The following is an 18,529-nucleotide window of genomic DNA, read 5'->3' as shown; positions in this document are numbered from 1 at the left end:
TTTATGACTTACTTGAATATGATCAAAACTGCTGTATGATAATGTGTTCTTTGGTTTAATGTGGTCGCATACAATAGCATAAATGTCGTTGAGCATTTAATTCAATTTATCATAGAATTTTTCATAGCATATCACTACAAGTTCATATCAAGGCTTACAAATCACATAGTATATGGTCAACATTGCAAGCGTTACATCATATTAAAGCAAAAATACTGTTTTTGCGCCACCATGCATTGTTCAAACAATATTACATTTTGTACAATTAATATCTTTATATACCTTTTTACTGTTTAAGGATGTAACAAAGGATCGTATGGTTTTGAATGTAATGAAACATGTGGACACTGTCGTGATGTAAAACAATGCTCCAATGTCAATGGCTCTTGCTTAACTGGATGTGATGATGGATATGAAGGGGACTTATGTAAATCACGTGAGTAGACAAACACAAAGGCACAGACGAAACAAGCAACTTATTATTATAAAAAGAATATCTTAAAAAATGATACTGAAAAAAAAAGTTGGTAAAAACATTTTTTTTAATTACACGATGCGATTAAAATGAAGTAGTAATAACATAAATATATTTACGTTTTATTTGTGGCAAACACGCATTGTAGTAACGTAATAAGCCAGTACTTCCGTATCAATCGAACATGCTTAACTAAATGTAATAAAAGGGTTTATGTATCAAGGAGAATTGTGCAACGTACGTGAGTACATATACCATATCTGAAATTATGCATAGATGGATATATGAATAGATTATTCAAATGTTTTACACTGCATTGTTAATACTGATGTAAATTTGAAATTGTCAATAAAAAATGAAGAGAAATTAAAAAGAAATCAAGGTAAGTCCAATAAAATGGAAATTTACCAGATATCTACAGTGTTTGTTTTGAGTGATATACCTTTATTAAGGTCACTGAAACAAAATAAATTCAAACAACGTAAGTTGGACAAAATTTGTTTTATCGTATTTTGATTATAACGACTTATACTGTGTGTTTTTTATGTTAAATTTCAACAATTTACCAATACTACTTGTATTACAGGGTTTAGTAATTTGACTTATTAATATTCAATTCATTTGTTGTGAATGTTCTTTATGTAAAATTACGAGGGAAAAAACTGCTACTCGATATAATAATGAAAAAAGTTTCCATACCCATGGTGTATAGTTATCGAAACTTTACGCCCACATAATTGATTTCTGTCGATTTTAAAAGAGGAAAACGCATGTTGTAATTCAAGTTGCCAAATTAAATTCAAAGTTTGATAACTATTATTTGTTAAATATATCAACATGAATCGATGACAAATACAGTTTTAATCATAATAAAAAACTGTATATTATATATTCTCTGACTATTCGGACAATAGAAAGTTAATGTTCCCCTCGATAGCAATTATTTTTTGCAACGTCGCCAGATGAATGAGTATCTGTTTTAGGGAATTATAAACTTGCTATCGTCCTCAAAGCAGGTAAGTACGTATATAATATACATAAATGTTTACAATGTCTAATCCGATCTTACTATATGTCGCTGATATACGAATCAATTTAACTTACGGTATTTAATATCTTAAGACGTTGTTTTTTGCAAACCGTACTGTATATTTCGTGTACAATTCAAATGTAAAAAAAAAAAGAGAAAAGAAGACCGCGAATGGTGCATGCAATGCGCAATGTAACAATTAACAACATATTAGGTGATATCATTGTTATGACGGCAGTTTTGGGAAAAGTATGGTAAGTGATTTTTTTTTCTTAGTATGATCAGATAAAAGTGATACTTAGAAGCAATGATATTATATTTTGGTGCTTAAAAGGGATTATGAAGGATGCACGTATGCACATATAACATTTTGAGCTCTGAACAATGTATGACTAAAGCGTAGGTTGCCAAAAATAACAAAACGAAACCAAAGTTGATATGTTTTGCACATATTTGACAGTTAGGATACTAAAATAATGTGATATCAAATGTGACTTGTTGATGGTAAAGAATGTTATTGTTTGACGTTGATATTATTTTTTTTTACCTCAATCTACTTGTTTTACTTCCAATGGCTTCAATGATATATCTCAATGTATTTAAATAAAAGACATTGTCAAACAAAAGACACATTGGAACTAAATACGCAGATGATTGATTTACTATATTTACGTTTTTTGGGGTTTTTCCCATACGCACGGGGTAGATTTAGCGGATTTCAGCGTACTGCGTAACTAGTGTAAATTTCCCCCCCACGCGTAAATTACCACTTTTACAATAAACTTAAATTATTGTTATCTTTTTTTTTTTCTAAAATGACTTTGTTGAAAATAATAGGTATTTGAGCGATCTTACGTAACAGTAATGTGACACATGTTCACATTTGTATGAATCATTTCCCTTTCTCAAAGTTTTGCATTTTGTCTTCAAAATTAAAATTGAAATATGTTCTTAAATAGTCCGGGTGACCTGAACATGAGAGAAATATATGCACCGATATAAGAACAAAGATCGTCTGAATCGGAGAAAATATTCTTGGATCCCGGTGGTGATGGCTTTTTTAGTGAAATGAAATCTTCCGATTTTATCATTAACGGTAATATATTATAAACAAAAATCATAATTTAATTTAACATAATTATAGGAACAGTGATCCTTTCTTCTTTCTTACCTGACACATTTTGCAATTTATTTACAGGGAGAACAGGTGTCCTATAAATGTGAAGACATGAGAACGATGTTTTAAGGAATGCTCAGAAGTAATTACCACATAAAGAATACCAAGTAAGTTACCGAGAATAATAGTGTTTTGAAAAAAGAACATTATATAGAATATACATAGAAAAAGAGCAATACGAATAACAAATTACATGGAACTTTTACGGCGGAAAAATGACAATTGAGATTCTTATAAATTGTGTAGCATATACATGTACCCATACATTTGTATTTATGTTTCTTTAAATTGTATGTGTCAGTATTTGTTTGCTTTTTGATAAGTGTATATATGTCATGCAGGTATAACAATACCGATATATCTCTACTAAGGTCTAATGCAGTTGGAAAGTCCAAGGTTATAATTCCTCAATAAAGCCCAAAGAAAACTAGTTCATAATAAATCCCCCGAGCAGAAAGAATCATACTGACGTCATTTCAAAGTACCGCGTTGATTTTGGGACATTTAAGGAAACAATAAAAACACGGTGCATGTAATGATTAGTACATGCGATCTCATTTGATATTCAGCAAATTTTGTTCCGGCGGTTGTATGGTTACAAGACTGTTAACGCTACAAATAATTATGAAACTGTTTTGTATGATCATAATAGCTATGTGTTGATGGCTCCTTTGAAACACTTATCTTATTTTTTTATGGAACTTTTGCAGCGAAATAAAAGAAAAATGGATATATATATATATATATGTATATATATATATATATATATATATATATATATATATATATATATATATATATATATATATATATATATATACCTGACTTATGCATTTGGTAGACCGATTGTATTATTTTATCTTTATTAGGGAGACCAGTAGATTAGGGAGACATATTTTGGTCTCCGTATTATTTTGACCTTGTCTAAAATGTAATTGGCTTATCTTTAAATGAATGAACGGTGTGTCTTTGCCTAAAATGCATCAATGTGTCTATTATTTGACATCCAATAGTTGCCTTTTGTCTATATTTTTTCGTAAAAAGGAATTCAATCTGCCTCCATCGTATAATTAGCAATGACTATTTTTCTGCATTTAGGAGACCAACGAAAACTTGCAATATTGCAAAAAATCTAACATATATAATTTGTTTAGCCTTTAATTATTCTAAATGAACTTGTTTTCAAAATACTTTTTCACTTTTTATGTATAAAGCCTAACTAGAAAAAAGTCGTTAATTTCTTGACCATGTTTGAACATTTGGCAAGTGCTCTCCGCCATTTGTTCCGAGTACTCTCGGAACGTCTCGGGTTAAAACAATGGACCTTTTAACGCCAGCGTGTTGCCTTTTAGGAATCAAAGCCATTTTATGGTAAGTACTTTTGATAATCCTACTACAATTGAACAAAGTAATGTTTTTATGAAGTTTTTTTTTAAATATTCAAATAAAATAGGGCGATAATGTGTGCAACTTGACTATTTTAAACCAAATGTTGATTAATCTTCGAGGACATTCGAAACGAAGTTAATAATAAAAGCATGATTTTCATTTCCACTGTACGTTTGATGTAATATGTAATTCAAGGATTTATCAGTACCTTCTCCAGAGCAAAAGTCGTCCCCAATCCCAATTGGAAATAAGTTCACTTCAGCAGCTGTCCAAATTATGATCCCAATTAGTATAGCAGTATTTTTCCCCAACTGGTAAATAGTTCTTATGTTTATTTCTTATCAAAATATACTTCGTAAAATAACCAGAATGTCCATAAATGTTCAGTATTAACAAATGATTAAACCCATTTAGCAAAACTGCAGTCATAAAAGTTTCCAAACACGCTGTAAACATCGCCAACTTTTAATCCGATTTTCCTCTGTTTTTCTAAAACATCGTTATTTTGTGGTATACAGTACAGTACTGTAAATGGTACATGGTTTTTTTTACACACACTAGACTGATATAAAAGTAAAAGGTAAATGTTATGAAATATTTCAAACAGAAAAATACATTCTCAATTTAAAAGGGGATGTTGATAAATTCTTAATAATGTAATACTTTTATGACCAGTGTTGAAGGTGTTTATTTCAGGGAAAAAGACTTGTTCTAATAACTAAATATAGGAATATTATACATATATCTATATTGTGAAGTTAATTAGATTCTATTCAATTAAAGTCTAGCTCTTTGATTTTCCATTATGATAATAAATTCAGAAATCATGATGTATGCAACATATGATTTCTCCCAACTGCATGAAATTGTCGATACAATTTTCCCAATTCCCAAAAAATTGGCATTTTCAAAATAAAAAAAGGCTGAAAAATCCCTGTAATTATATAGCTAGTTTATTGAAAATGGACAGAAAAGTTAACCGAAGAATGTCGCTTTATGTAAATAGATCGAAATGAAGAATTTTCTATATTACAGTTATATGTACCAGTAATATTGTTTTAAATTAATTATGTACGTAATGTAGATATATGTTCATGTACCCCTTGTTACCTAAATGAATTAAAAGCAAATTAAGATCAGTTGCTCTTTTTCACTTGTATAGTGGAAAGATAGCCGACTATTCTATGTACGAATTGACTTATTATAGGTAAGATAGTCAGGCCTCCATGTTTACAACCGGGATGCTCACCCCACATTTACAATTGTGACCCACATTTACAAATGTGACATCATAGTATCACTCTCGTTTGGCTTTTCGGATATTATCAGGTTTGTAAAATTGTTGGCTTTTGATGATTAATAATAATGTAAACAATGTGTCTGCAGATTCCCGTTGGGCTGAGTGTGATCTGTTGACCAGGCAAAACATGTATGTCTTGATTACACAGCGTTGTGCACAATGTGCTCTCAAGAACATTCAATCCAGAAGCATGACCAATGTAGCAACACTTTTAAAACTACTTTTTGATACTTGTATTAATTTTAATGTTTATGCGCACCCGGGGCGCCCTTCCCCCTGTAATTGTTGATTTATTAGAATAACATGACATGTTTCATACATGATAGCATTAGAAATGGTCGATGGTTGTAAATATTTTGTTGTTTACCAATTTAATATATGTTCTCACTAGAACATGCACATATGATATATGGTAGACTATTATCACATTCAACTCTCTCTCTCTCTCTCTCTCTCTCTCTCTCTCTCTCTCTCTCTCTCTCTCTCTCTACAGCAGCGATTCATCTTATGACCTTTAAAAATCATGCACCTGCACTCTTGCGAGTATACAAAATGTTGTAAAATGTTCATACTATATATTGTTCGTGCATTGCACTGCGATGATTTGGATCGCATTCAGTCGCGTCTGAATAGTGTGCATGTCCACAATTTTTAAGGAGACTTGATGCAAGCACTAAAACGCATGCAACAAATGCGAGACCTCATGCAATATATGAGAGAGCTCGTGCGAATCTAAAACATTCCGATCGCAAAGAGTTGTAAAGTGCTCGTACGCCAATTGTGAATGGGGCTTAATGTAGATGTTTATGAATCCAAAAGTTTTCTTTGCGTATAAACAATGCTTTCACACAGGTGCTTGTGGTTTTAATGTAGGTTTTGGAGTTATTAGCACAACCAGTCATGTCAGTGGAGATTTTCTCCTGCAGGAGAAACATTAAAAGGACAGGATGGGGAGGAGAGATTGAAGAAAAGCACAGAAAACAAAATATTTATCTATAAATATAATGGAAAAGAACTTTGGTAATACAATTTATACATATTTACATGAAGCTGGAGGTATGTAGCTCCTGATGTAAAAAAAAAAAAATGAAGCAACGTTTATCCAAATTTTTTTTTCAGACCAGGAGATACAGACCTGCAGCTAAATGTAATATTTTAACATTTATGTATGGCAGTAATGTTTCTAGAAATAACTATAAACAATTCTAATTAAGTCAAGCAAAAATACCAGTAATTATATGCTTCTTATTTAAGGTTTGATTTCTTTTTATGTACACTGTAGTATTGATGCTGTCAGGAGTGAACAACCATACATGTATCTGCCAGTTTGTAAATGATGGCAAGGACGATGCAAATTCCACCATAAACTCAGAGTGTTTAATGGAAGGGAATACCTATGATTGTTTGTTAAGAGAGACATTGTGGTTGGGGAAGAGATACTTCATGTATATGACTATGGTTGTGATGGGAAAAGCTTGCGGTGGCACAGCAAGGTAGGTAAATGGTTGGATTAATTATACACAAAAAATAATTATTAAGAGAGAGTTAAGTGATTTACAATCAGGCTTTGGATATCTTGTTATCTGGCTTTGGTTTTGTTTTTGCATTTTTTCGTACATTGATTTGTTTTAAACTAATCTAAAAAATAGGTTTTTCTCAAGAATTTAAAAAGTATCAGAATAGATAATTTATATGTTTTTATTGAAAAACAAGCCTAAAACTTCTGTTAGTGTTGTTAAATATAAAAATCGTGATCAATTAATCAGCAGAATTGGTGGTCTCTTGCCATCTGATGATCGGTCAATAATCGAATCGGTAACAAATTATATTAAATTCAATAATATGGGGCACTAAATTTTATGCTATGTATAATCTAAAATATATAAGTGCTATTTTCACTTCCTTTTAAAAGCTTATAAGACTTTTGCTGTATTTTTATTAGGTAGAATGTTACACATCTTTTGAGATTGAAGAAAACCCCCAGCTCACAACAGTTTTCATTTCATTCAATACAGATTAGAAAACAAAATGATAGGTATAATATTAATGTAATAAACCCAGACTGAGTATAATTGATTATAAAATCTAAAATCGATTATGATAAATCGACGACCTCTTCAACTGATCATTGATTGAAATTCAATCATCGTGACAACACTAGCCCCTGTTCATGTACATGTTTTTACCGGTACTAGTTTTGATTGATTTCAGAAAAGGCTGTGATCCTTTTGATTTTGGTAATGGTTTTGTTAGGATTTATTTCACTTTATTTTGTTTATAGTTGTTTGATTTTCTTTCAATTTTAACATTATATACGGTTCTTGTGCTGACCTGAATAGATTTATTTTGTTTTCATTATCAAGCACTATTAAATTAAAAGCTTGAAAGAGGTGTCCAGTTGTGCAGTGGACAATGCACCTGCTTATCACCACTGCGACCCAAGTTTAATCCCCATGATCGACAGTTGTTGTATATGATAGGGTACATTGGTCGCCTGCTTGGACACGTGGGTTTTCTCCAGTCACCCCAACTTCTTCCCACATCATGACCCACTCGCGCTAACATCCATGCCAACAAAAAGCTATTAATATAAGTCAGTGTGCATTGTGAATCTGTCACTAATGTGGAGGGTCTCCTTTGCAGAACAAAATTGTTTTTTGTTAGATAAATTACAAAATCTGTTTCTGTAGTAAATATGTATATTTTGCAAATTGTTTACAGAATGTACTTCTTGAAAAATATACATTTACATAGAAATATCAGATTTGGTAGGTTAGTTAATTTAAACATCAATCTGAATTGGAATTCATTTTTCACTGAATATTGGTACAGTCTTGTTTTTGTACCATGGCTGAAAAGTTTGATTTAGTCAGTGGTCTGTTGTCAGATTTATAAAAAAGAAACATCAATTACCAAATGTGGTAAACTAATAATTGATGAATGTTTATGAAAGAAAATTTTCTATATTGTTTTAATTTCTTTCAGTTCCCTCTGATGTGGATTCTGACCCATTTAGTGTATCAAACTACTCGCCAAGTTCTGATTCTGAATCAGATGAAAATAAGAAGGTTTTGGCTAATGTTATTATTTAAAGAATAATTTTGCATCTGCAGTCCATTTTCACTTTGCAAAAAATACCTGAAAGAACAAGAGGCTGAGAGCCCAGTCATTTTAATTCAGACTAAAGTAAATCCATTTATATTAACTAGATATACTTTGAAATGTAGTTGTGTATAACAATCTACATGTTGATCTGGTCTCCCTAATGCTGTGATAATGCATTAGATTTACATGATATGAGTGGAATGTACTGGATGTAATATATTTGTAACAGTTATATTTATTTTGTTTAATCATTAGGAATAAAATTTGTAATGATTTAAAAAAGTAAACGTAGAAGCTTGTATTTACAATACAATATATTGGTATTTTTACAGAGTCCACCCCAAATTCATTGAGAGCTAGCCGCAACACAATGGAAAAACAGGGCATCTTGACCCTCAGAGAAAACAGTGAGCATTTTGAAGCAGGTAAATGAATTAAATTCAATGTTGCAATGTTATTATGTTTTTAAGCAAGAAACATTAATACAGTCAGTTGGGTAGCTAGACCTGAAACGAAGTGCATGCTTAAAATGGCAGGGGGTGTGGGGGCCACCTTGAGGCCCCCAGTGGGTCCAGGACAAAGCCCAGGGGGCGAAAGCCCCTGGAAGCTCATGGATTCTGACGATTTTTAACACCAAAAATTAAAGCAGAAATTGAAAGGAATGCTTACTATTTAAGCCTATTTTTAGGCAGTTAAAATTGTTTTGGCTATAGTTTAGGCATAAAATAAAATCACAAAACTTATTAAAAGTTAAAAGCAGAATTTTTTTTTGACATTTGCCTTTGACCCACTCAAAGCTTTTATTTTTAAGTTCATTTTCACATAGTTTATGGTAATGAATATCTCAATAAAGCTGTGATATTCTATCGGGGAAATTTAAAATGTGTAAAACTAAGTTCAACTGCAAAATAAATAGTTGCCTTTTTAGGTACATGCATTGTGTACTGTTTCTTTAATATGGTACTTTAAGACCATATTGTGTGGCTATATTTGGTACTTAATACGTCTTTGTTTAGCATTGATTTCGGATAAAGTAGGACCGAGTGACGGAAACGGGCTGATGGAATAACTAAGTATGGACCTTAATACTTGAATTCTTTTTTTATATTTTGTTTTTCTTTATTTATTTTTTTTACTGATTTTTCCCCCAAATGATGTGCATGCTCAGGCATATAAGCATACATGGTAGCTACGCCACTGGCAGTGTACAATTTACTACTCAAGTCTAAGATTGCTCGTGATCTTGGGGCTTGGTCTCCCTAATGCTGTGATAATGCATTTGATTTCCATGATATGAGTGGAATGTAATGGATGTAATATATTTGTTATACTTATAAGTACATGTATAAGTCATTAGGAATAAGTTTTGCAAAGAGATAAAGAAGTAAACTTAGAAGCATGTATTTATGATACAATATATTGGTACTTTTTTACAGAGCCCACCCCAGTTTCATTGAGATCTAGCTGCAACACAATGGATAAACAGGACAGCTTGACCCTAAGGTAAAGCAGTGAGCGGAGGTTGACAATGGTTTTCGAGGGGTGTCAATTTCAATAGATACCCTCCCAAACAGGCACTATTCATTTTATTTTACTGAATGTCTTATTTCTAAAGAAAATTTTACTGCTTTTATTTAGAAATGAAGTAAATTCTACGACAAACCGTACGCTCATAATTTAAGCGCATGTAACAGTTCGTTGTGTTACCAATTGCCAAGTGTGTTGCTAACGCTGAGGGTAATAGAACGGATTACCAACTGCGTCTAAACCAATCAGATTTCAGTATTTAACATTTAACATGAAAGTATAATAAAATTGTTTGTCTAATCTCCCTAATGCTGTGATAATGCATTAGATTTCCATGATATTAGTGGAATGTAATGGATGTAATATATTTGTTATATTTATTTTTATTAATCATTAGGAATAAACTTAGCAATGATATAAAGAAGTAAACTTAGAGACTTGAAATTGCAATACAATATATTGGTACTTTTTACAGAGTCCACCCCAAATTCATTGAGATCTAGCCGCAACACAATGGGAAAACGGGACATCTTGACCCACAGAGAAAACACTGAGTATTTTGAACAAGGTAAATGAATTAAACTAAATGTTGCAATGTTATTATGTGATCCTGGGGCTTGGTCTCCTTAATGCTGGGATAATGTATTTGATTTCCATGATATGAGTGGAATGTAATGGATGTACCGGTAATATATTTGTAATATTTATTTTAATTAGTCATAAGGAATAAAATTTGCAATGATTTAAAAAGTAAATGTTGAAGCTTGTATTTACAATACAATATATTAGTACTTTTATCCACCACAGATTTATTGAGAGCTAGCCGCAACGCAATGGAAAAACAGGACATCTTGAACCTCAGAGAAAACAGTGAGCATTTTGAACAAAGTAAATGAATTAGAATCAAAGTTGCAACGTTATTATGTATAACAATTAACATGTTTGTCTGGTCTCCCTAATGCTGTGATAATGCATTTGATTTCCATGATATGAGTGGAATGTAATGGATGTAATAAATTCTCCTATATGTAATAATATTCCTAAATATAAATACACTGTGTTAGAGTAAAATCCCAAGAGATCCGAATATCAACATGGTGTGTAATTTTGAAGCGAGCAAAAAAAGTGTTGATTCCTTCAATAATATGAATTAAATATTTAGATGAAAAGTATTTACAGCCTCAGAATGGTTTTTTATGAATAATTTGACTGTTATTTTCAATACAACTTCATTATTTTTCTTAAAAATTGATTCGGAGCGATTCTGCAATTTTCTGCTACATTACGGGTATATGGGAGGCATTCCTGTCAGATTATTATAACTAAGCAGAGTGTAGTGAAATTAATAGCATTATTGTAGGCTTAAAGCTTGGTTCTGTAATTGTAAACAATACGGTGCGTCGATGTAGTGAATGTCCGATATCATATGCAATGTCAACCCGTGCACGCACGGGTCAAAGTCTAGTAAGAATAATTAATTTTGACTTGTGAAAGAAAGTAATCATTTTAAGATTGATAAAGCCACAAAAGGGGCAACTGTTTCTTTAAAAGATTTCTTGTTTTAAACTTTATTTATGCAATAACGATTCTTTGATCTTTTGCAGTCCCATACCATTGTTTTCCCTCTCTCAGTTCCTGTGATGAAAGAAGTCAACTTGATAGGTTTGTTTCAATCTATTTTGTGAATGTTTTTCTTGTTTGATAATAGGATAGTCATACATATGTAGCTGCAACAATGTAGCCCTCTCCGATTTTTTATAACTGATGTTTACTCCCCCCCCCCTCCCCCCCCCCCCAAAAAAAAAAAAAAAAAACAGGAGAGGGCTACATTATTGCAGCTAGGTGTTAGGCTTCTGGCTTTTGAATGACAATGTATAGATGGAGTTATTTCCTTGTGACTTGTGACAGAGGCTGTAGTGCACAATTCCATTTGACTTTCAAGAAATGTTCAAATAGTAATGAAAATGTAAAGTGTTTAATAACATTTGCTGAGTACCACTTTCAATACTGTAGAAGGGATTATTTACATGTAAGGGAAAATTTACACTTAAGCTTAAAACTGGGTAAAATACCCCCACATTTGCATATGGGCAGTGCTTTAGTGTGGTAAATCACTGTGTATGTATTTCTTTTTCTTTTTTCTTCATTAAATAATTTTTGTATTTGTATACATTTTTGAAATTTTATCTAAAAGGGTGAGTGTCGGAGTTACATGTGCACAATCCTAAAGGTCCAAGTACAGCACCTGAATCACATGTGACTGAAGAAGATTTGATGTCCAAACCCTGCGAGAGTGGAAATGCAAATGCATCGGATGTTACACCACAAGGTGATCAGTCTTTTTTTTTATTTGTGTGAATCTGTGTGTGGTAGTGGTGGGGGGGGGGGGGGTAATAGAAGTCATATTATTGAAATGATAAAAACTTTTCTCAATAATTTTCTTTCTTTCTTTAAGATGACAATGGTACATTGATTTGCATCGTTTAATAATTAAAACCCATCCATAATGTTTTCTCTTTTCGTTACGTTTTATGCATGCCTGTCCTTAGTATTTGCAAAGTAAGATATTCATGATATTGTTATTACAGAGTGCTTCTTTGAGATCGAAGATGATAATGGAACTAAAGTTCTTGCAAGCCCAGTTGCAGCCATGAAGACTAAAAGCAGCTCAGGTGATATATCTTTGTTGCTTGGTCTATCTATCCACAATTTGATGAATTAGCAATTTTTAGGTCACCTGAGTTTATTGCAATCCGTTTTCGTCCGTTATCGTGCATCGTGCCTTAACAATTTTACATTTTTAACTTCTTCTTAAAAACTACAGGGCTGATTATTACCATTTTTGATGTGAGGCATCTCTATGGTGAGAGGAATCTAAATTGTAAAATTCATGGCTCTACTACCCCCGGGGCGCCACATGTGGGGCCAAATTTGCAAAAAAGAGCCAAATTTTTAAAAATATTCTTCTCTATTCCCACACATGTTAGGAAAAAACTGGTTGCATAGTTATAATGTCCATGAAGCCCTCTACATAAATTGTGAAATTCATGGCCCCTGGGTCAGGGGTTCAGGCTCTAGAATGGGGCCGGTATGGCCATATAGTATATATGTATTTAATCTTAGAAAATCTTCTTCTCTACCCCATATATATTTGTTAAAACTAAATGCATGATTATGATGTCCATATTGTGAAATTCATGACCCCTGGGTCAGTAGTTCAGGCTCTAGGGTGGGGCCAATATGGCCATATAGTAAAAATGTATTAAATCTTAGAAAATCTTCTTTTCTTCTCCCATATAAATATATATATATATATATATATATATCTGGTTATAAAGTCCATGAAACCCTCTACCAAAATTGTGAAATTTATGAACTCCGGGTCAGGGGTTCAGGCTCTAGGGTGGGGCCAATATGGCCATATAGTAAAATGTTTTAAATCTTAAAAAATCTTCTTCTCTACTCCCACACATGTGGGCAAAAAACTGAATACATGGTTACGATGTCCACTAACTCCTCTACTTAAATTGTAAAATTCATGGCCCCTGGGTCAGGGGTTCAGGACATGAGGGGGGAGGCAATATAGTGTTAATGCATATAATGTTATAACATTTTCTTCTCTATTCTCACACATCTGTATAAAAAACTGACCTATAATTATGTTTACCAGGAGGTCCTCTACTGAAATTTTAATTTTCATGTCCCCTGGAGTATGGGTTTTAACTCTAGGGCAAGGCCAAAATGGATGTATAGGTGTTATTGCATATAATGTTAAAAAATTCCTTTTTACTCCCACACACCTGAAAGGAAACTGAATTCATGATTTTGTAGACCCGATCTTTTAAGTTTTTTGCCAAAATTGTAGGTTTCACAGTTCTTTTTGAAAGATTTCAGGCAGGGAGGTGGCCGTCATTACTAATTTTATAATTTTTCTACTCCAGAATAAAACCTAATTAATTAAATGCATACATGAGACTCCTCGACAAGTTTGTGTATGGGTTATATGCTACTCAGGTGACCGTTACAGGAATAGAAACAAATTTCTCATGGAGATTTATAATGTGAAATGTTTACATCTTTTCACCATTCGGAACCCACTTTGAAATACCTCATACAATTTTTCAATTATGTCATCCAGGCTATTTCATGGCCGATGCAATGCAAAATCCCTATAGGCTTTCTATTTTGGGTTGTGTATTGAAGCCTAAAGCGGTAGAGGGGGCATTTTAAAACAGATAATCTTGACATATAAGTGGATGAATGTAGTTCGAGCATGAATGTATTTATGAAAATCAAAATATTCAGCAAGAAGTAGTGGAAGCAAAAACCATACAGAGTATGGTATGCCTTGAATCTATACATAGGTATTATCCTTTTTACATGAATATGTAACAATATAATAATTCTGATTGTTCATATTATTTTTAAAATCTTTTCAAGGTAAAAGAGAAATCCAGGAGTTTTTGGAAAAACATGAAATGTATTCATTGGAACGGCTTGATGAGAGGACCAAATTTTTGAAGATTAGATCTAAAATCTTCAACGAGAGAAAAACAACAAGACTTAGGACATTTAAAAAATTAAATGAAATGAAATCAATGAAAAAGCAATCATGAATCTCATCATTTTACATATAATGTAACTGTAATGTAACAACAAGACGTAGGGCATGTATGATAATTTATTTTTAGCTCACCGAGACGAAGTTCGGGGGAACTTATGCTATACTGCTGGCGTTGGCGTCTGGACCTGGTAAAAGTTTTTGTTGCAGGTCCTTTATCTTAGTTATTTCTTGTCCTATCTTCACCAAACTTGCATGGATGATGCATCTGGACCTTTTTATGAACTTGAAAAACTTGGATGCTGAATCTGGGCAATGAATTTTAGATGCTGGAGGTTAAGGTTTTTGGAACAGGTTAAAGTTTTTGGTGCAGGTGGCCTTTGATAGCAATTTCTAAATTACTACTGATCCAAACTTGCATGGATGATGCATCTTAAGATACTGATGCACCTGAAAGGCTTGTATGCTGAATCTTAGCCATAGGTTTCGGATGCTGGATGAGGTTATGTTTTTTGGAACAGGTCATATATTAAATTTATTTAGTACTATTTCAAACTTGCATAGTTGATTTAACTATAATATAAATGAATTGCAAAGGTAGCTTCAGATGCAGAGCCTGATCTTCATAATCAAGGATGCTAAAAATATATCTTAGTAATGACTGGTCCTAACTTAACCAAACTTGAATTGATGATGCGTCTTATGATACTGATGCATCTGGCAGGCTTGAATGCCGAATCTGAGTCATAGGTTTTGGATGCTGGATGAGGTTTAGTTATTTTGGAACAGGTCACATGATTTATAGACAATAGCTTGCATAGTTAATTTAACTATAATATAAATGAATCATAGAGGTTGCTTCAGTTTCAGATCCTGATCTCTATTATCAAGGATGTTTAAAAAGAATATCCTACCTGACTCTAACCTGATTGATAGATGTGTTTGTTGTTAAATGATATAACATGATTCATATGATATAGTATTGTCAGATTTGATACACTATTGTTTTATATGATACAATGTTATATCATATATTACATTATAAAAAGTTAGTAGGATATTGTATCAAAATTTTTGTGCATTATGATATGATATTGTATCATTATATTGTAATGTAAAGTATTTTTTATTATGATGCAATGTTGTATAAAATGATAATGTATTATATACTATTTTATCACATGCTATTGTTTCATATTATATTGCCATATTTAATATGGTATAATATGATACAATATTGTATTGTAATATATAATATCTTATCACATGATATGATATTGTATAAAATGATATTGGTTTATATAATATATTATTTTATCACATGAAATAGTATTATTTGATATTGGAATATATAATATTGTAACATATGATACGATATTGTATAAAGTGATATTGTATTATATAATATATTACTGTATCACATGATATTGTATCACATGATTTGATACAATGTTGAATCAAGTTATATTGTATCTTATGATACAATATCATATTATGTATCAAATATGATATAATATCATACAATATCATACTTAAGTATACAATATAATATAATGTGTTACAAAATTGTGATGTATTATGTGATATGACATTGTATCATATATTATGATATTGTATTATGTGATCAAATGAAATAATGTATTTAACATGACACTATGTCATATCATATGTTACAATATCATATTGCATCATTATTTATTACACTATTTTATTTTTATTATTATATGTGTGTATCTTATATTAATATATGAAATGAACATATGATTATTATCCAATTTTTTAACATATGATATAGTAATATGATATTGTTTCGAAACAGTATCCATAGATATCCAAGATCATTAACTATGATTTTCAGGTAATATGATAAAGGTGGTCTCATAAAGGTGATGCTTTATAAAGGTGATGCCTTGTCTCGGTGCTTTGTAATCTGAGATTACCCTTGTTTCTTATAAGGCAAGAAAGTGGCCCCTAAACGTGACATGTATTGCAGACGACATCCTAATGTCTTTATGTTTGAAAATTTAGAATTTTTTTTAGCTGCATAATCCTGTTCGTCCTTTAATATTTTTTATGCCATGCATTTGATCAGTCATTTTTGCTCCCAGAGTAACTTTTAAACTTTGTCAATTTCTTACATGTGTACTTATTATCAATGTTATTCATTAACATTTATTAATGAATGGTTCATTCAATACGTGATCTTTGATCACCTTTTTTTATTGTTATATATGAATTATGAAGAATATTAAGTAAATCAATTTTAAAAGCTTTATTTTCTTGAAATTTATGAAATTTGAAATATGAAGGTTGAAAATAGATTATGAATATTTTGATTTCATAAATTTACAGATCCTTACATACATGATTTTGTTGCACAGAAAAAAATGAAACTGTTGTAATTGAACTGCAAGTTCACCAAAATAATGGACATGTTATGTACACTGAATTTTGAATGGAAATGATTGCTCTATTAATAAATTTGAAATGATTAATTGTTTAAACTTTCAAAATTGAACTAATGTTTACACCCTGGTCCATAAATTATAAATGAAATCTATTTGAAATTAGTTTTGATGATTAGTAAAGTTTGTTCATGAACTTGAAATGTTTTTTTTTTCATTTATTAATGTGAAATTCTAAAACACATTAGGATACATGTAGAATGAATTGAATTGAGAAGATAATCTTCAGTAGGGACGCAAATTTAAAATGCTACATATTTTCCCCATTTTCGCAAATTTCGTGACATGCGAAAAAAAACTGGACAGTGAAAATTAAAGGGCTTGCAAATCACGAATGTTATGGTTAAAAAAAAGAATGGTCTACCTAAACCCTAATTAAGTAATATTAATAAAAATGTATTATCGGTATCCCATAGCCGCATAAGACAGTAGCAAAATATTAGAGGGACAATATAGTATATTTTTAAGGGCTAATAGTAATGAAAAATTAAAACAGATGTGAGATTATTGCCATTTCACAGACCTCTAAATGACCATCTATGAATATTAAAAGTCCACACCATCAACTATGTGAGATATTAACAAAGCTTACATATACATGCACATGTACACAGTGACCTTGCATTATATCTTAATTCTATGTTGCGTGGCGATAAAAAATGATAGAGCGCTTGCAAATCATGAAAATTATGGTAAAAAAGAATGGTCTACTTAAGCCATAAAAAATATATATGAAAATATATGCACGGTCTCCTTAAGCCTTATGAGAGAGTAACAAAATATTAAGGAGACCATTTTTGCTGTATTTTTTTAAGGACAAGATATATTGAAAAATTAAAACACATGTAAAGTTATTTGAATCTTGAAGACCTCTAAATGACTATTTGCAATAAAAAATATGCACATATAAAAATTTTGTATTATAATAATAATTATAATTATATATATATATATATATATATATATATATATATATATATATATATATATATATATATATATATATATATATATATATATATATATATATATATATAAATTGTGTAACACTACTGGCTCTTAAAACCCCTGTCCGTATGAAAATCCCCTGTCACCCCTTTGTGTTTCACTGTCATCCCCTGTACATCCCCTGTGTGCCACTGTACAGAGCCCCTGTATACCCTGTCATCCCATGTGCGCCCCTGTACACAACCCCTGTGTGCCACTGTAAGCCCCTGTCACCCCCTGTACGCCCCTGTCATCCCCTGTAAGCCACTGTCTGCCCTGTGCATGCCCCTGACATCCCTTGTACGGTCTTTAACTGTTCGCTAAGTAAATAAATAGCTTTAAATTAATTCGGATTTTTAAAAACTTATATATAGCTTTCATATTTTAGACGGTGTTTGTTTTTCTTTGCATTTCATAGAGGGCAATATTATTACAAGCGTGAATAATTTTGACTTAACATTGACACAAATCAAGATATACTTGTATACCGATAAACCGCTGATTTTATCACAT

The 18,529-nt window shown here is 31.6% G+C and overlaps 1 protein-coding gene and 1 long non-coding RNA gene across 3 annotated transcripts in view; both read left to right on the top strand.

Annotated features, from left to right (window-relative positions):
* LOC136270160 (uncharacterized) overlaps positions 1 to 18,529 on the top strand; it is a 28,904-nt gene that overhangs the window by 5,492 nt on the left and 4,883 nt on the right. For both annotated transcript variants that reach the window (XR_010707893.1, XR_010707892.1), the window contains 2 exons: positions 299 to 2,601; positions 2,704 to 2,789. This is a non-coding gene — a long non-coding RNA (uncharacterized lncRNA). The remainder of the gene's footprint in view (positions 1 to 298; positions 2,602 to 2,703; positions 2,790 to 18,529) is intronic.
* On the top strand, positions 3,454 to 17,172 carry LOC136270156 (uncharacterized). The gene is made up of 13 exons (XM_066066831.1): positions 3,454 to 4,053; positions 4,267 to 4,385; positions 5,279 to 5,400; positions 6,245 to 6,391; positions 6,654 to 6,864; positions 8,357 to 8,439; positions 8,809 to 8,901; positions 10,479 to 10,571; positions 10,811 to 10,873; positions 11,608 to 11,665; positions 12,198 to 12,332; positions 12,592 to 12,675; positions 14,444 to 17,172. The coding sequence occupies exons 7-11, from the start codon at positions 8,847 to 8,849 to the stop codon at positions 12,229 to 12,231; spliced, it is 303 nt and encodes a 100-aa protein (XP_065922903.1). The 5' UTR covers positions 3,454 to 4,053; positions 4,267 to 4,385; positions 5,279 to 5,400; positions 6,245 to 6,391; positions 6,654 to 6,864; positions 8,357 to 8,439; positions 8,809 to 8,846; the 3' UTR covers positions 12,232 to 12,332; positions 12,592 to 12,675; positions 14,444 to 17,172.

The sequence above is a fragment of the Magallana gigas genome, chromosome 1 (assembly GCF_963853765.1).
Source record: "Magallana gigas chromosome 1, xbMagGiga1.1, whole genome shotgun sequence".
In the NCBI taxonomy this organism is placed as follows: Eukaryota; Metazoa; Mollusca; class Bivalvia; order Ostreida; family Ostreidae; genus Magallana; species Magallana gigas.
Note: the sequence above shows the minus strand (reverse complement) of the source record. Positions and strands in the feature narration are given on the sequence as shown.